Here is a 20,301-nt window from a genome sequence, read left to right on the forward strand (position 1 = left end):
ATGAGTATGCTACTATGAAACTTGGCACATCCAATCCCAATGTTGCATATGAGATACAAAACATTGGGTGTAACGCAATCAAGTTATGGGTTGATGGCCATATTTATTCAAGAAAATTTATAACCAATGCATCACCACCCTTTTGGAATGTCACTAAGCTGTTGCATTCTGTAGGAGATGGAAGAGACGGCTTGTTTGGCTATTGCTAGAGATTGTATTCAGCTTTCTTGAATGAAATGGAAAAAAGAAAGCATCTCTTTGCTGCATATTCGTCGTTGTACGAGAAGTAAGTGAAGGATATTCAATAAGTCAAAGAGGAAGCCATGAGAAGACTAAGCAATTGAACGATAAGATGCAAAAGCTTAATAAAAAATTAAAGTAGCAAAAATAGGAGCAAGAGTGTTGGTTGGAAAATTACGTTCAACTACAGCACATTGCACACAATATGCGTCGTCAAATCGATCATCACATACATTCCTCTTGACTTCCACATCCATAAGTACAAGAGACAAGCGATGTTCATGCTATCTTTAGGTGGTGGAGCTCAAAAGAAACGTATCCATCACACTACTTAAGGGCAAGAATGCATGTTTTTTATTTGCTACAATTTTTCTAGGCTACTGTAAATTTATTTCAATTTGTAGGAATTTGGCTTGAATGATGATGGGAATCAATTTTGGTGCTCAAAAAATAGGACATACTCTACTGCAGCATATCATCAAGCCAAAGGAGTTGATGGATCTATTGAATGATCCATACAATGCTGGCATTGCCAAAGTTTTATGCTAGAAGCATTTCAGTGAATTGAAGAACATTGTGTCACCTCAGGAGATGATGGAGATGTGTGACAGTGCAGGAATAAGTTTCAAGGCTTACAAAGCCTTGTACAAAATTTTCATGCTAGGACACAAGGAAAAGGGAATGTTTAGGTTGTTGCCAACACCTTAAAACGTTAGCATTGCAAAAAAATGTGCGAATAATGATGTCACAAGTTGTTATGTGAATTTAATATGTGGAGGAGGTCATGCCCTTGGAAGACAACAAACCATTCCACTATAATGAGCTCAACAATGTGTATGTTGACTTGTTGAAGCTCCAGGAATCAATGATCAGACTCTTTGAGGTGACACAAGAAGAGTGTGATGGTAAAATTATCTTTGAATCTTGATAAGTGCAAGATTGTCGAAGGTCAATGGCGCAAAAGGATAACATTAAATCAATGAACAGGGCCTTGCTAGGCATCAATGTTGAGTTAAATGCTAACAATGAGGAAAACACATGTTGTTAACTGAGTCAATGTTAGTTAACAGGATCTGCTAAAGACCAAAGACGTGTGGATGCACATCGAAGATCAACATGAAGAAGCAGTAAAGATTGGAGTTACACATTTTTCACGTTTTTCCAAAATGGTCACGTATTATAAAATCCCGATTTATTTCAAGCCGTTGTAATATTTCTAATGTGTTACGGGCTCAATGGGAGTTCCAAGCTGTAAAGAATAGGTCTGTTACTTTGCCTAGGTTGCAGATTCAGTAAGTGGTGGAGCCCTAAAGGCCCTGGACGCCCGAACATTGTATATTTTTACCCTAGGTATATAAGGCAGTGTGTGAAAGAAATTAGGGTTCAAGCTCATTTGTTGAGAGCACTCTTTGGTGAGAGCTCTTGAGGTGTGTGTCTATGGATTCCTTGAGCCTCTTCTTGCTCATGGGACTTGATTAACACTAATCAATGATTCATTCTCTTTCACTATGCCTCTCTCATGCGTCTCATGATTGCCTATGATGCTTAGATTAGCTAGATCATAACTAATTGCCCTCTTTTGCTTGTGTGTGCATGTAGGTTTGATTGTAGTGTGGTGCTCGATAGATCTATGTGTGTGTGCTTGTGATTATTGTGTTGCATGATAGGCTTAGTGTTGTGTGCGTCTTCCAATCATTAGTGTGTGTGATTGGGTTGATTGGAGGTGAAGAGAAGTGGATGTGGAGATTGCCCTTCATTGTGGCTTAGCTCCTCCTTAGGCCGAGAAGCTCACCTCATAAAGTTAACCATTCGTGTTGCCATGATTAGCTCACTAATCGTGTGAGTGTTTACATGCCCTAGCCGGGTAGCTCATTCCTTCGGATTGATAATTTTTTTGGTCATTGGAGCTATGCAATGATGGAATCCCCAACATTTGGCTCCATTGCCGAGGACGATGGCCTATGCTAGTGTAATTGTGGCATAATCGAATGTGTTCCCTCACTAATTTCACTTGTGTGTTTATGTTTTTGTGGATTTTGGATGTGTGTGCATGAAGCAATGTGTTCATAATTCCCTAATGTGTCGCCGTATCTTGCCAATTGTGTATTTACACACTCTAATTTCACACTAACCCCTTGCTAATTTCACTAATTTTTACTAACTTAGTAATTTTCTATGAAGGATTGGAGCATTCGACCATTCAATTGATCTTCAATGGAAAGGTAATCAAGGTGGTATTCTCAACCTCCCTAGAATCTAAGGATGTGTAGAATTTTGTAGAGATCCCACCATGATGATGCAATGTAATGCTATACTATGTTGATGCAATGTAATGTGATGCTATGTTGGATGGAAAATTTTTTGATTGTTCGTTTTCATGCCGTCGTGATGCCAAAAATTTTAAGATTTGGTGGCGCATGAATTTGACAAGTTTCAATTGCTAACTGGTGATTGTATATTGCTAATTGGGTGTCTAATTGGTTAATTTCATGCTTGGATGGTCAATTGCAAGAGTGTGCGCACTAAAATCAAGTGTGTGTGCATTCTAATTGAGTGTGTGTGTGCACTATTTTGCCCATGTTTGTGCACCTAAAAATCAATGTGTGCTTAATGGTTTTTCAATTATGATGATTGATTGTGTTGTACTCATGTCCAACTAATGATTTGTGAAGTCACATTGCAAATTCGACAGATTTAACCCTTTTGTGTGCGCACCTAAAGATTGGTAAAAACTGCCAATTTTATTAGTGTGTGTGCCTAAGAAGTGTTAAATTTTCATGATGGATTCGAATTTCAATTGCAAATTGGATGTGTGTAATGATTAATTGCTGCATTTTTGTGCTCAAAACAGGGATTTACACACTTTAATTGCGTCGAATTTTGACCTAATTTTGACGATAATTTTGCCGATTTAATTGCTTAGTCTTGGTTTTTTTGGTGAAATTGTTTGGCAATTAAATTGATGTGATTTGTGTGCTTTTATTTGGCTGCACTAGTCCCCAATGTGTGAAGAATTTGTAGAATTTTTTTGGGTATTTTTTGGTAAATTTTGAAATTTTTTGGCAAATTTTTGCATTAATTTTTTGTTAATTCCATAAAAAATTGATGTTTTACGATCTTTACGAGCTTATTTAAATGTGTATTTTCGGCATGGTTTTGAGCTCATTGGGCCTTCATTTGCCAAATTTTGAGCATTTTTCTATTTCCGAGGACCGGGTTGACGATTTTGTCAAACTTGGCATTTTTGGTAAAATTTTCTAATTTTGGTGTGCTTTTCCGTGTCAAAACTGTTTTTTTGTAAATGACCATGATTTTCTAAGATTCTTAGAATTTTTTGGATTTTTCTGATAATTTTGGGATTTTTTGGAGTTTCGGCTAATTTTCGGCCTATTTTTGGCATTTCTGGACGTTTGGATTTTTTTAATTTTTTTTTTTTAAAAGAAGCCGGGTTCGAGTTGATTCCATGCCTTGCGGCACATAAACTTCCGGTGCCGTCTGAAACCTGTACCATGCTCCCATCTCTCTCAGCGTGTCCCGCACGAGGCACTGCCAGCCCGAGAAGCCTTCTCATTTACTGACCTGCCGCGCATGCTCGTTCCCGCCAAGTCCCGCAATCAGCACAGTCCCCGCCTATTAGCTAGAGCACCAAGCCACCAATGCCGCTGCTGACGCCTTCGCCTTCCCCGCATGTGCGCTGGTCAAACTCTCCAGGTAAGTACAGGTAAAGAATTTTTTATTTTATTTTTTGTTTAGCTTAGTTTATTTCTGTAAATTTAAAAAAAAGGATTAAAATTTAAAAAAAGGAATGAAAAAATCACAAAAAATAAAAACTTCTTAGGAAAAATCATACAAAATATCAAAAATTCACAAGTAAATCACAAAAAAATCAAAAACACTCACAGACAAATTATTAAAATTGTAAAAACTTCATAAATTCATCAAAAATAATTCATTAAAAAATACAAAATATTTCTTTAAAAAATTAAAAGAAAATTCAAAAACTGACCAGAAAAACACAATAAATCACAAAAAAATTTAAAATTCAAGAATTTTTTTGAAAAAACCCCAAAAATTTCACAAATTCACAAAAAAATCTTAAAAAATCAAAACCTTCTCAAAAAAGCATAAAAAATAATAAAATTACTAAAAAAAGTAGAAAATTTAAAATTTCACAAATAATTAGAAAAAATAAAAAGGAAGTTGTAGAAAGTGCTAGAAACAGCCAGAGAACGAGGTCGAAAAGGCAAAAACAACAGCGAGAAAAATAGCAACACTTGAGAGTGTATCGCACACCAAACAAATCACAAAAAAATTTAAAAGAGCCGTAAACCGAGCAAACACCGCGCAAAATGAAGCAAAAAAACACTCAAAAAAAGCGAGAAATTGACCAACTCAGATCCATTTGAGGGGCAGATAAAATTCAAAAATTGGCAAGTGCAAGCAATTGCATTGCAATTGAGCTTCTACAAACAGGCACAACTCACATGTTATTGTAGATTAAGCTAGTATGAGCAGGAGAAATTCTGCTAATCGATACTAAAATCTGCTAAGAGATAGTTTTTTCAGAGCTAGTCAAAATGGAGTCAAATCGAGCCAAGAGTTCAAGTACAACAAAGCAAGCCAGTAGCAGTGGTAACACAGGTACAACTGCAACAGACCAAATTTTGCAGTTATATGGCTACAATGGGGATAAATTTTTGTACATAGATTCAGAAGGTCATAGATATCTTATGAGTAGCAAAAGTAGCACAGGAGCCAAGATCCTATTGATTAGGGTAAAGCCAGATTCAGAGAACTCCTAGATGTTCATAGACTTCAGTGGAGCCAGGTATTGCAAGCTCAAAGATGAAGTGTAGATAGAAGTTCAGAAAGTCAACACAAGTGTTTACCCAGAAATTTGCACAAGCCAGCAAAACATATAGTTGGTGCATATGCAATCAGGGTCATTGTACATGGATTACAATGGTTAGATCGATAGTCGAGAACCAAAATTGCAAGATCCAACAGATCAGCCAATTGAAGCAAGTCTAATTGGGGAACCAAGCCAAAGATGGTACAAAGGTCTAGATGGAGCAATCGACAACTTGATGCTTAGTGTTCTGAAAGAAGATGCCGACAACTTGGCAAGCATAGAAGCAAAAACTTCTCAGTTAAATCTTCACATGACAGATCCAATTGAAGTTCCATCAGTCATGGCATATTGCTCAGATTGTGGACGAAAAGGTGGACATTTTTATGAAGATTGTCCAAGAAATCCTGACAATAAGGACACATCAACTGCCAATCAAGATTCAAAGAAAATTGGAAATGCGAATCTCGATGTAAGTGCATCTAACTTGTCACTTTTAATGCAATCAGATGATTTTGCATTACCGTTAGAAGCACTAGTAAAAGCACTGCAAGTTCAAAGTCAGCATAAAGATACACAGGCACCTGAAAGGCTTAAAATTGATTCTTTGAATAACAAGTTCCTGCGTGAATTTGGTCAAGATGCCCAGATGTCGTCAAATGTTGAAAAGACTGTTAGATTTGAAAATGATTTTACATCCACTACCAAAAGTGTGCAATCATTCACGAGTCTAAGGGACACATCAAACAGAATGATGTTAGCTTTGTATGGTACATGTAATTCATATGCACACTATGCATACCAAAAAGGAAAACTGTACAAAAAGGATCAACCAGTGTTTGAATAGCCCAGATACCAGATCATAGAAGTGCGTCCAGTGATAGATAAAAAAGGATGGTTCATTTGAGAGGAAAGAATCTATTATAGCCCATCCTCTCTAGAGTTGAAGGATATTACCCGAGTGGACCCACAAATCTGTTCAGAGCTAAACTCTTCTCCATCAAAAATCAAGCTTCGATGTTGTGACCAAACGAGCATATACTTTGACTAAAATAGTCTTAAATATAGATGAGAGTCTAGCATCTATGATGCCTTGGGTCCTAAAATCACAAAAGTTCATATCATAGGAGAACCATGGGATAAACAATATCAAGGCAAAGATAATGCTATCTACAGCTTGACTTGGGGAATAATTTGTCATGTTTCACGGAGATACATAGGAAACTATGTAGAAGGTTTACAGATGCCAATTGTCAACAGTGCTACCCAAAGTGTACCTTCATAGTCCCAGAAGGTGAGACTAAACCAGAGCCAAAAAAATTTGAACTATTACAATGAAGCATGCTATAGTGATCACCCTAAGAAGGGGGAGCTGTAAATCCATCAAGTTCAGCTTATGTACCAGGAAATACTACACCGGTTAGAAGCCCTAGAGCTTCTAGCCAACAGACTCCTTCAAGGCAGAAACCATCAAAAGATCATATGGTTGTTGGAATTTTCCAATTGACCCAGGTTCCATCAGATTCTACAGAGAAATGCCTCTATGAAGATCATCAAGGACAAAAGTTTCAGCTGATCTCCAGAAATCAAAGTCAAAAACCGACAAATCCAATAGTGTTCAAACAGCTACATGTGATCAATCTCACATATGCATATTAAGATGCACATGGTAAAAAATATCAACAAGTACCCTCAGAAGACGTGCTTAAAGTAAGCCAGATCTTTGGAAGGACGTGGGAAAGATCTTAAAGAAGATGGGTATTCAGGTTCCTATCTCTGAATCGGTTCCTACTATTGACAAAGAGAAGGTTAAACAAAGTTCCAAGCCAGTGCCTTTGAACAAAGTTGGAGAGTACTGTGAGGGAGAAGACGGAAACATGACCCTACCTATCGATATTGCAGAGGATAGCAGCTTAGCTATCCTAGATAGTGGAGCTGGTGTAGCCATTGCCACAAAGGACATATGGGTAAAGCCTGGGGAAATCCGGCTTTGAGAAAAATGCGCATGAAATTGCAGTTGGCTGACGAATACATAGAGATACCCATTGGTCTTCTTTAAAGAGTTGTATTCACCTCGTGTGGAGGTGAGTACGAGCATACGTTTTCCATAGTATATTTTGGAAAGAGTCTGAATTACAAAATCATTCTTGGACAACCGTTCATGCGGCATCTCAAAATGATTCAAGATTGGGGCTTCAACTACATCTACTTAAGGAATCAAGAAGCTATCACAAGGATAAATCTAGCTGATCACACATATCAAGATGTGGCAAGAACTCCAGTTGAAGACTTTGAGTCAGCAACCACAAAAGCAAAATCCTCAATACCATCTTAGATTAGTTCTCACAAAGAAATATGGATGTGCGGAGCAGAACAGGGCTCAGACAAGGATTCTAAAGATAAGGAATTGGAAAAAAAGTATTACATCCTAGAGTCATTTCCTGAAACTGAGTTAGAGTCCCATGGATGGAGAGACATCCTCTCAACCTTGGAAGTGTGCGTAATGACATACATCCTACAAACTTTTGTGATGATGAGGGATATGACTTATGTCATTTCCAGATGATTAGAGTCATCCATGACACTAATACCCCAGAAAGTGAAGAGTGCATCGAGCCTCTAGAAATGGTAGAATCTAATGAGGATGCAAAATGGGAAGTCATACAAGTGGTTATAGAATGTTCACCATACATTCTAGGTTCAATAGAGACTATAGTCACCACAAAGATTAGCTCAACGATCGAACCTGACAAGGAGAAGCTAATGTTACATCTTCATCTGTTCACCAAGAAGCACATTTTTTTGTATTGTAGAACCAGGTATATTACCTGCACAACCTAGTCCAACAACAGTAGAGAAAAATCCACCGAAGGACTTATTTGCAATCTCACAAGCAGGCATGGAACCAACAATGAATCAAGAGAAAGAATAGCTAACACAACCACATGATGTAGCAGAGGTTGCAAAAGTTGCAATGGTACTACGGTTGAGCACCACCCACATGTTGTATCATTCCTCATTCTCTCATCTACCTAATGTGGTGGTAGCACTCTCATGTATCGTGGCTTGTCCACTTTTGCTTCAAAGTCGCACCATTGGTTTGCTCGTGGCTCTAAAGGTTTTTACGGTGGTCTAAAGATTTGGTTCATGCTCAATGTGACCATTTTTGCAATCACCTCTACACATTTGTGTGACTCCTTTCAGTCTCGTCCAGGTTCTTTGAACTTGATGCATTTGTCAACTCTGTGATGGGATTATCTTGGCCATATCGGTAACAGTTGTCAACCAAATATATGGCATCATGAATGCATTTGTTTAACGTGGAGATTTATTAACATAGCGGATTGGCACAATCTCTTACAGATTCATTGTCTTCTTGTTTGAAGTCATAGACCAATGTACTTATGCTATGCTTAATCCCTGTCTTTGTAAAGGCTCCTACAAAGTCCTTTTCCAAAGCATCAAAATCTTTGAAAGCACGCAGATCTAAAGTTTGAAACCAGGATAGAAATTTCCCTTCCAAAGTCAATCAAAACACTTCAACCAATATGTGAAGATCAAATACTTCTTCAGCTCTAGCCACTTGTTTACATGAAGCCAAGTGATCAAACAGATTCCCCGAACCATTAAACTCCTTGACCCATTTCTTAAAATTTGATGGTCTTGTTTTGTTGCACGATGGGTCTCTTGATGATCTATCAAGCCTAACCCCCGTAGATACTTCCGGCTTGTGATATGCTGATGATGGTAGTGGTCTTGTTGGCACTCTACTTGTCGGATGACCACTCATGGCATACGTGTTCACTGAACCAACAATGGGAATGCTTGGCTCTTCTTGTCCTTCCTTGAAAGACACTCTTCTAGTCTTGACTTCTGAAGTGCTTGCTTCATCTCAAGTGACATACCTTCCCCAGTAGGTGAAGTCCCTTAGTTCAACTTCTAACAAGAGATTCCATTCGTGACCATATTTGTCCATGAAGATCACAGATGTATGGTGGCTTGCAAGCTCTTGGACAAAAATGTATAGCACTTTTTCATCAGACAAGTTGTAGCTCAATGGATTCTTTTTTACGTAAAAGTATGTTGTATCTGAGTCTTCCCTCTTGTACAAGGCTCTTGTGTTGTCATCTATGGGAACTCTTTGAGTCCACACGGAGTTTATCAGCCTAAGGTTTGGTTGAATTGGCATGCATGGTACTTCATCCACGTAGTGCAATTCTTGTGGCACTATACCTCCCAGTGCATCCACTACATCAGGGTTATCTATGAATAGATAAGACACTCCATCTCTACCCATGTAGCGATCGCCTTGGTAGTTCACCCATGGTGCTGAATCAAGATTAGAATGATGATCCTCGATCTTGATCACAAAGCGATTCATAAAATCCATATAGATCTTAGCACCATATATGTTATCCATGCAATAGGTGATTCTAACATTATAGTCTAACCCAAAGCCGTGAGACCTTGAGGCCGACTCGATCTCGTAGGCTACGTCCAGGACTTGTTCACTCCCGTGAGATTGTGACCTCATTTTGCTCTCTTTTGATGCTCCGATGGGAATTCCCAATCCATGGTAAGCTCTTGCACTGAGGTGCATGGGTCCCTTCTTCATAACCCATTTCAAAGGTATTTAAACAATATTGGATGAAAAAATAGCGTACTTTTTTTGGGTAAAATTGCTAGATTTTTTATCAGTGTCCCATAGTGAGTTCAGTATGCAAAAAAAAAAAATGACCGAGATTGCAATGTTGGGTATCAAAATACTCACACAATGCGAAACTGGCACTCGACAAATTTGGCGCTAATTTTTGAAAAATTCTTTAGACTCTTTTAAATAAATAAATAAATAAATAAAAATATATATATATATATATATAATAACCCCTTACCACAGGCTCAAGGGTCTTCTCTTTGTACTTCTAATCTCACAAGGGTGCTTAACCTAGAGGGTAGTATGCAACCAACCACTCAAAAGCCAAAAATCTCCACTTTCAAGTCAAAGGATGAGATTTGCGATTTTCATGGCTGATGAAATTTTTTTTTTGTGATGACCTTTTGCTTGATATCTTGAACTCAAAAATTTATTTTTTTCAATTTTGAAAGCATATGGGAGCATTTCAAAGTGGATAGAACAATCCTACCATCTCAGATCTACAAAATCACTTTCCTAGCTCTAGATGATGAAATTCGCGAAAGGTCACTTTTGCTTCAATTGGCATTATCTTGAGCTCAAAAAATGATTTTTAAAATGCTAAAAGCATATGGGATCATTCTAGAGAAAGTCTAACAACCCTGGCATGTCAAATCTGTGAAACTAGTTTCCTATCTCTAGATGATGAAATTCACAAATTTCATACTTTTTGAGATGTGCTGGTTCTGAGTTGCCAGTCCTCTAGCCCTCAGTGTGTGTAGAGTAATCCCTTCTTTCCCAAATTTGCAAAAAGCTCTTAAAATGGTCCATAATTGAAGAAAAGCATGAAATTTGTTTGCTTTTTATACCTTTCCTCTCATTACAAGTGCTAAAATTTGAATTTTCCAAATTGGACTTTTGATGGAAGCATTTCAAAGTGCATGGAACAAGTGTACCATCTCAGACTTCTCACAGCTACTTTCAGTCTCTAGATGATCAAGTTTGCAAATTTCATCCACTGCAGATTTTTTGCAAATTGCTAAAACTGACCTTATGGCTGTGTTGTGATGTGCATCAACACTGCTTGTGCACAAGGGTTCCTTGATTGGACTCAAAAACATGCAAAATTTAGCACAATCTAGCTCTTTTCAGAGCTGGAATCAATATAATGATTCAAGCATGATGCGAACAGAATCCAAATGGCCTCAAATGTGGTTGGCATACAAGACAAGGTGCATGCAACAACCCTATCAAGTCAGATCTGAAAAATTGTATGTGCAAGTCAGAGATGATGAAATACACGAATTTCATCCACTTTATGAAAAGCTTCATTTTTGGAAGCTGATGATTTCTGAGGTCTATATGATGTCTATACATTGCCCCTATCAAGTCAAAATTGAAAATGGATCACAACAAGTCATCCAAAAGCACAATCTACTAAAATTGCGAGAAACGCGCTATCTTTGTCTATTTTTGTGCAAATGATGCCCAAATGCCTGTTCGGTGGGTTTCCTACTTACCCTACTACTAATAAACATGAAACAATACTAATCTATGAAAAATGATGCAAAAATAATTGAAAAATCAACAAAAATGCTAAAATGCACTAAAAATACCTAAAGTCTAAGAGTATTGCTACGAGTCGCATGATTGAGGACAATATGGTCATAGCCAACCATATAAACTCTCAACCTACACTTCCTAACCTATATGAAAGCCCTTGGTAGGTCCCCGCCCCCTAGCTACTCTTGAGAGCCTTGGAATCTCCGTTCCAACCTCTCAACTAACACTAGCTAAAAGCTAAAAATGTAAAGTAAGTGATTCTAGCCTATCAACAAATACAGCAAGTGCTCAAGGTGGATTCTCTACTTTAGGGACATCGTCCCCGACAGTGACACCAATGTTAAGGGCTTGCCATGACGGACATAAAAAATACAGCTTTTCGGCACTAACAACTCTTATCAATGTTGGGGAAGCGACCCGACTAGTGCATGGAGGCTACATGGACGTGTCAAGCACCACGGAATCAACACCTACAACTAAAGATGAGGGACATGCACCACATGTAATAATCACAAACACAAAAGACATGCAAGCCACATAGACCATAACCTTATCCTATGCTCTAATGAATGGACAAAAGAGTATTTGAAGCAGTAGGTTTCTTCCCTACACTAAGCATACATCTAGGAACACTATAAGACACTGAAAACACAGTTCTGAGGCTGGAGGAAATTTGCGAGTTTCATCGTGGCCATGCACAAAACTAAAAATCAAATCTACTAGACTCAAGAGTATGCTCAATCAGTCCCAACCCATGTTTAAACTACTAAGAAAGACTGCAAATAAGCACTCAAACACTCGATTTAGACACATTCAACAAGAGGCACCAATCATGAACTTCATAGTTTTTTCAACAGTAAAAGCATGATTCAAGCACATAGAAACAAAGGAAATGACAATGCTAAATCTTATAGTACATCAATGGAGTGATTGCATACAATGTGCCCGTGCAGGGAGCGCCACAAGACACACTCTCTTCTCTTTGTTGTGAGCTCTTGCTGTGTGAGTTGAGAAGACTAAAAATTGGGTCTCTTACAAATTAGCTTATATACTAAGGGCTCTTAGGTTATGGGTTTAAATCCTATTACAAGATGGAATCCCATAGCCCCATCCTTATCATAAAAAGACTAATTTCACATGTTACACTGGGTGGTAAAGTCTTTAAGATTAAAAATTGGAATCCGCATCAATGTGGGTTCCCGCTTCAGTTCCCGTATTTGTTCCTGTATTCACATCTACTTCAATTGAGCTTTGTCTCTTTCATGCCGCATCCACTTACAAATAGTGGGTAAGCCTTTAGCTTTAAAAAATAGTTCTTGTAGCTTCCTGCAAGTAGCTTATCCTAAAAGTGGTTGCATCCCCCAACAGTCGCTTTAGGACTATGCTCGGAGTACATGATATGGAGTTGAGCTTGAGGGGGAGTGCTGAGATGTCAAGCTCAATGTGAGCTAACACTGATTATGTGCCTACATCACTTCATTGTCAAGTCTGGTAGCCAACACCGACATATCTTTTGCCAGAGATTCTACAGCTGGACTACGCCGACTAGTCTTACTCACCCTACTCATTCTAGCGTGTTCACATTATGGACCGCTTGTATATACTCTAGTGTGTGAGCCTTTTATGTTATCTCTTTTGTAGACCTTTTTTGTGAAGAACAAGAAGAAGATCATGTTTCTAGCTTCTCATCTTGTGTACTCTATTCTAGGGTTTTGTGTGTGTGCAAGAGCTCAAGCTCTCCTCTCCCCTATATCTTTTCATTTTGCCCCACAACAGGCATGATCATACTTATGGGAATGATGTCATAACCGTAGGGATCACATAACTTAGTTTGTTTTGGTAATGCAAGAAAGTTTTGCTAGTCCATGGATCCAATCCCAAAGGCTAATTGGTGCTCAGGAAATGGCAATGGAACATAAGCCTCATCCGTTACACTATTGGACGGATACGCCGCGACGGACGTCAGCACAGCAAGAACTCACCTAACAAGATTTGTCAGCTAAGGACGAAGCTCGACCCGCAGGCGCGTGGAAGCAAGCATAGGGTGTCAACCTACACTCGACCTACTCCCAACTAATTCCTACAGAGGTCTCTACCCAATGTCTAAGTCACAGCTTTCAAGAGTGCATAAGAGGAAACTTCCTACAACACTTTCTAGAGCCGAACACCCGTCAAACGATCCTGAAGCACCACAGAACTTGAAGGAGACCCTGCTAACATCAATAGGTCGCTCTCCCTAAGGTCTATGAACCAAAACCCCAACCCAAAACACACGGTGCAAAATCACGTAGGATGTCTGGCTGAAATTTGCAGGTCTTTGTTTTCAAAATCTAAAGTACCTAATTTGTAGCTCTACTCAATGTGAACACGTGGATATGCTACACTATAAAATCGGACAACGTATGCTCACTGAATCACCAGATGAATCTCGTAGATGGAGCTCGCAAAACCGCATCGTACGCGCGCAATATAGGTATCGGCGCGTAGCTCTCGTCAGGGGCAACACGCTGCACTTCTTCGCACTCGATTCTGACCACCGATGCGCACACAGCATCAAGATGAAGCTCACACTCTCTCTCGTACACAGTACACTCACTCACAGACTTCAAACTTTTTAAAAATGACAAAAGGTTTTTCTTTAAGGTCAAAAAGTGGCATAGATACCTTACAATTCTCAAACCCTAAAGTTCCAAATCAACCATCTACTCAATCTAAATATCAAAACTGGGATACAATCTGGAAACTTTTGTAAGCCCTAATATTTACAAGGTTAAATGTCGAGTTTTCTCAATTAATGAATAATTACAAAAAATGATAATCTGCCGAGTAGTCAGTTTCCGTAGGGTGTGTCCAGCTTCTAACACTCCCTCCTTCCTCGCTCATGTCGTCCCCGACATGGCTGTTGAGCTGCTTCTTTATCTTATGGTTTCGCGCATCTTGAGCAGTGACTCGTATCTTGCATGTAAATCCAGCAATGTTGGGTCGAATATATTAGTGTTGATGGTGAAGAAGCCGGTGTAGAACGCTTCTTCAAAGGCCTAGAGGTGATAGGATGGCAGAAACATTATCCTTTGATACAATGCATGTATCACCTCTTTGGAAGGCTGACCAGATAGATCATATGTACATCTGTAAGTATCTTGGAAGAAGAAGATAGTGTCTGCCACCTGGCCCGATTTGAACGTCTCGAAGACTGCCAAAAGGGTTTTGCAGATCTTTCTCATCATTATGCAAGAAAGGTCAGGCGAGCCAGTGAACAATTTAATGGCGCCCGTTAGGGTTTTCACCATGTATTGAACACTTATTCTCTTGCCTGCCTTCAAGCCTGGCAGCTTTGGATAATTCAGCCAAGTGGGTTGGCTTCTTTGTAGTATCTCCTGGGCCTTCCACGTCCGTATCCTTGGTAGAGGGCAGAAGCTTAGGTTATCTCTGATGATTTTGGGTGCCTCTACCAAATGGATTAGGTACTGTGGATACTTCATCAGCCACGCCTTTCTCCACTTGGGCTGGGAGTCAACTATCAACTTGGCCCCTTCAGGCTGGGAGATATCTGCTGTGTAGAGTGGCAGTGTCGGCTCTTCTCTGATCCTCTTGTTGATGGTGGCGGCTTCGTACTTTAGCAAAGGATATGGGAGAGAGGTCTGTAGCCATTCACGCCGGAGGTTGCTGGCGTCGATATTCTGAATGGTCATGGATTTAAAAACCCTCTGCTCCCATTCCAAGGCTTCCTTGGCCGTTTCTCTGATTTCTGCCGCTATGGCCTTGCGCAGCTTCTCTTCCTCTTCTTGTGTCAGATCTTGTGGCTCTTGAGAGGGTCCTACTAGGATTTCCTCTTGCATGGGTGTGTCCACAGGATCTGCCACATTCTCTAGGTCTATGCCTTCCATGGCTGCCGGCCCCCTGCCTGCCTGCTCTTCTACCTGTTGTCCTCTTAGCTCTTCTATCTACTTTAGGAGTGTCTATTTCTTTGCTTCAGCTTCTTCTCCCATGTTCACCAGGTGGTCGTTCAACTCAGCGTTTATCTTCTCCGCCTCCTCGAGCTTTCTCTTGATAATTTTTAGCTCATCTTGAATTGATTTCTGCTCTTCTTCCATGCATGTTTGCATAACCACCGACCCTTCCTCCATCATCGACCTTTGCTTTTTCTCTAAAGTCAACTCTTTGTGAAGATCTTTCATCTATTCTTCATAGATCTGGCTTTCTGTAGTGGTGTGAGTTGAGCTAGTAGCTCTGACTCTAGCAAGAGATGCCCGTAGCCGCTGGATAGTTTTATCTTTCACTTTAAGCTGGTCCTTGAGCTCAAGGACCTCATCGTAGCTAGCCTCCTGGTCTATTCCTGCCTTTTCTTTGGCATTTCTCATGGCCTCAACTTCCTTGGACTCCTTAGCAAGTTGTAGGGTTAGGTTATCCCTTTCCCTCTATGCACCTGTCAATGACTTGTTGAGTTGTCTATACTCGTCTTTGGCTCCTTGCAGTCTTTGAGCTGCTGCCTGATTTTCTCTTTCCATTTCCTGGCATCTTTGCAATGCCTTTGCCAGACTGGCTTGCAGCTCTGCTTCTCTATCTATCTGCCTTTGGCTTTGTTTTTGTAAAGTGCCCCATCTTCTGCACTTCAGTGGCTTTGAGAGTTGCCATTTCACTTTTTGAGGCCATTGTCTGTGCTCTTAGCCCGGTTAGCTTTGTCATCACCACATCCCAATCATTGGTGGGCGGGTGCACGTCCACTGTATCAGTGGACATCTCTTTTAGCTCTACTAACCGTAGGCTTTGCATTTGCTCTTTGGGCCTCCTGCTTGCCAAGTCGAATGCGACTGTGGCAGCCGCTTCTTTTGTATATCCGGCAGCTAGCAGGTCTAGAAATGTGTTGTATGATTCATTTGGCTCTGGCTGCTCACTTTTAGGCTTAGCCTCTTCCTTTGGTTCTTGATCTGGCTTTGTTCTTGCTTGGACTCTTCTTGGTCTTTTGGTTTATCTTGCTCCTCTTTCTCTTCTTGTGGAGGGCTACGAGGAGGTGGTGAGGGCGGTGGGTTGGATTCAGGGCTAGCCGGTGGAGTTGTCGGCTTTTTCTTGAAATCTCTGTCCACCTTTGTCTTCCTTTCTCTCTCTTGGCCTTCCTGCTCTTCTAGCAGTTTCTGTCGGACTTGCTCCATTTCCTCTTCTGTAAAGGGTACATGTGGGATATTCTCTGCTGTGGCATCAAGAATCTCAAAATTCTTAATGTAATCATCGAATCTGTCTCTGTGCACCCTTCGGGATGATCCCGAAAATGCTTCTAGAGACGTCTTCCACAGCTCGTCTAAATCTCCTTTGAGGGCTCTTTCTGCCCTGAATATTTCCATCAGCCGCTCTAGACGTGCCACTTTCTGTGATTTCATCTCCTTTACTAGCACTTGGGCAGATTCTTTCTTTCCCTTCTTCAGCTCTGACTGCTCTTCTTGCACGGTTTCTAACCGGCGTTTCAAAAGGGTTGCCACCCTTGGTGCTTTGGGTTGTTCGTCTTCCTTATCTTCCTAGAGCCTCAGCCAGTCGTTTTGTGATGGAGGGTCGGGCCATCTTCCCTTGGCATGCAATGCCCCATAAATCACCTTCGTGATTAGCGCACCCAGCACGATGTATGTGGGGTTCTTGTTGCCCATCTTCACCAGATTATCATGGACATAAGCTACATAATTGATGATCTTCGGCTTGCTTTTCTGCATTTCCCAGGTGAATGTTGTGGAAATTGCTGCTGGCGGCATCCTGTACTTTTGTGGCCGCTTTGTACACGTATGGAAATATTGATTGTACAGATGACTCATGATTGCCACTTTCGGGTTGGCAATATCTTCAAAGGTATAGTTGGCTTTCTTTTCAGTGTACACCTTTACTTCATCTCTTCTTTTGGTTACACTATCCCCCTTGTTGGAGAGGTCTAGTGCAATTGCCAGTACTCTTTCTGTGATTAGAATCTCAGTGCCTGGCTTGCCCTGCAGATCTGTAACTCGGACCACTCCATCTTCTTTTATTGTTGTCACAAATTTCCATACTCTTTTTATGTCAATACCTGCCAGCACTGCTTCAAAGTAATTATGGAGATCAATCTTCTCCAAATACTCTGCCATCTTGCTTTTGACGAACTCATTGAGTTCTCGCGGTAGCATTGGTAGCTCTATCACGTTTCCTTCTATGTCTTTGAACACGCCTTGGTAAATCTTTAGATTATTGGACTCTAGCAGATCTTCTTGGATCCATGTGCTTGTTGGCTTTAGAGTTCCTTCTGGTATGACGAAGGGCTCTACCTCTTCTAGGTAATCTTTTATGGTCATCCTTTTCTTCTTTGCCGGTGACTTTGCGACTGCCATAGATCCTGTTGCACTCAGTAGTCCGAAGTTAGCGTTTTTTCCAAGTTTTAACTGTCCAAATGACTTAAAAATTGAAAATAAAGCTTAAAAGGAACTTGTGAAACTGTGCATGTGCTCACAGTGCAATTCTGGCCAAAAATTTTCATTTAGACATCCTACGTGTAGGATGTCATTTTCATCAGATTTGTGTGATACTTGACATGCTGGTGGTCCTTGGCCTGTACAACATGGCTATGTGCTTGGATTTGGATTTGGATTTGGGCATCAAAAAGTGGATTTTTGGGCTGAGACAGGCTTTAGGTCACAAATTGTGTAGAAAGTCCACAACAGGTAGCAAGTGATGTCCAAATGGGTTGAAAATTGATATATGGGCTCATTGCACCATGGTTTTTGGCTCCCATGATGTCACTCTTTGCACAGAGGGTCAAAAATATGCTGGAGACATCCTACTATTGAATCAAAATGGCTTGGTATCTGTTTTGTGGGTAGTCCTTGGCATGTGGAACATGGCCATGCTCTTGGATTTTGATTTGGACAAGATTTGATGTTGGTAAGAGCCTGTGTAGTGTTTTTGGACTGAGAAAGTGTATCTTGAAGGTGTTGGGGATCAAAAATCATTAGAATGGCTTCAAACTTGGTATATGAGCTCTTGAAGATGATGTGATTAGATCTGGAATGGACAAACACCCTCTGTAGGCCAAAAATGTCAAATAGACATCCTACGCGTAGGATGTCTACTTCATCAATTTTTGCAGGTGACCACACAAATTGGTTGTCTATGTGCTTGTGAATGTGTTGTGCAAGTTTCATGTGATTTGGACAAGTTTTGGTAGGTCTACGGCCCATTATTGCCTCAATGCCCTAACTTTACATTTTTTCATGCATATGAGGTCAATGTTGGTCCAAATGGGATGAAACTTGGTGGCTACCATGTAAAGGCTATTCAGAACATGTGTGTGATGAAAAATGTTGGGTTTTGTGCCCAGAAATACCCTTGAGACATCCTACGCGTAGGATGTCTCCTGATGATTTCTTTCATGGAATCTGTCACTAGTGCCTGCCCTTAGTCCCCCTGAGTCCCTTTTAAGCCTAATTTCAACAAAAAATTCAAATGGATAGAAAGTAAATCCCTGGGTGGATTTCAGAGCCTCCGAGCCGTCTTCTGACTTTTGTAGGTCTTTTTCGGCGATGAAATTTCTTGATATTGGTCTCCATAGCTTCCCGATCCCTTAGGGATCCTTGTCGTATAGTTTTTGTCGACTTTGACTTCACCGGAGCTCCATTTGAGAATTTGTCGCTCTAGAAGCACCTGTGGTTGCGTTTACAAGTCTTCAATGATTTGTGGTGGTCTACCAGACTTGGTTGTTCATGGTCTAGGAAAGCCGCTCGTGAAGTTTGGTGGCAAACGGACATGCGGTTTGGCCGCGAGATCTATTTGACGCTTTGTGTGTTTGATGCCGCTTCGAAAGCTTAGTGTCGCTTCGGGTCACCTTTTGGTCATGTGGGCTACATAGACTTGTCGAGCATGTTGAGATTCTCCTACCCATGAATTTTGGTAGCATTTGGATGCCTTTCCACCGATTTTCCATTTGGTGGCCTGTTGCGGGATTCTAGGAATTAGGGTTTTTTCTGATGGTTTTCTAGTGTCTTTGGACATCCAAGACTGGTCTCCTATGCTAGGGTAAGCTGTCGATGAAGTCTCGTTTCTTTTGGGTTAGCCGTTAGGTGGCCGCTTCTACTTGTAGGTCTCTACTACCCGCTTTGTGTGTTAACCCTACGCTAGTTTTCGCGACAAAACAACAAACATGCGCAAAAAGCTCAAGGTGGTGCGTCTACCTCTCATGTCTGAAGCCCGTCAGGTGATCGTATGCTTCGAAGAAGCTGCTGGAAGTTCCGCTCGCTCTAGGTGGCAAAAGCTCTCTCTCAAAGGACAATAGTAAAAATGAGCTAAAAATGAGGTGAAAATTTCTTATAATGGAGGTCTCTGAACCACTTTTCATGAAATTTGACATGTGCTCCCAACTTCTTGCGAGATGCGGTTTAGGCTCAAAAATTTCTTGATTTGGACTCCATTTGCCCTGTTTACCAGAAATTTGGCATTTCAGTCAAAATCTAGTCAAAACACGCTTTCCGTGCCAGTCTCATAATTGCACCCCCACTATACCATAGGTTGTCGTATAGTCACTGATCATCCCCATATTTTTTTGTTTTTCATTACGACCGTTTTTCACCTGCTTTTTGTATTTTTGAAGTTTTTCTGCCGAAAATTAGCAAACTTAAAAGGAAAATAGCAAATCAAACCCAAAAAATCTCCAAAAATCATAATAAATCAAAACATCACCTTAAAACATTATATACAGTCACATGCAATTTTTATGGCCGGATTTCTCCATTTTACCAATATTTTGCCCGAAAAATGGCTATTTCTACTTATATACACACACCTAGGGGCTTGATTCGGCGTTTGGTCCCATATATCTATAGATACATACTGTATAATGGCATATGTACTTGGGTTAGTCCAGAAAATTTTGCAATCAAACAACAACCCTTAAAAATATTCAAAAATCATGCCCTTTTTTGCTCTTTCTGCTATTGGTTCCGCATTTGAGAATGCCTCCCCCCCTCCTAGTCCGAGTCCTCCCGGACGACAAGGTATCACCTCGGAGTATGTG

At 40.4% G+C, this 20,301-nt stretch overlaps 1 protein-coding gene across 1 annotated transcript; it reads right to left on the reverse strand.

Moving 5' to 3' along the window:
• Window positions 1-8,981: 8,981 nt before the first annotated feature.
• LOC147448279 (uncharacterized) lies at window positions 8,982-9,689 on the reverse strand. The gene has a single exon (XM_086524541.1). The coding sequence runs from the start codon at window positions 9,687-9,689 to the stop codon at window positions 8,982-8,984; it is 708 nt and encodes a 235-aa protein (XP_086380667.1).
• Window positions 9,690-20,301: the final 10,612 nt, after the last annotated feature.

Source organism: Adiantum capillus-veneris, chromosome 11 (genome assembly GCF_014529385.1).
Source record: "Adiantum capillus-veneris isolate H3 chromosome 11, ASM1452938v2, whole genome shotgun sequence".
NCBI lineage: Eukaryota > Viridiplantae > Streptophyta > Polypodiopsida > Polypodiales > Pteridaceae > Adiantum > Adiantum capillus-veneris.

Excerpts from the sequence above, each read along its gene's own strand:
- LOC147448279 (XM_086524541.1), bottom strand. The coding sequence starts at position 9,689 with ATGCACCTCAGTGCAAGAGCTTACCATGGATTGGGAATTCCCATCGGA.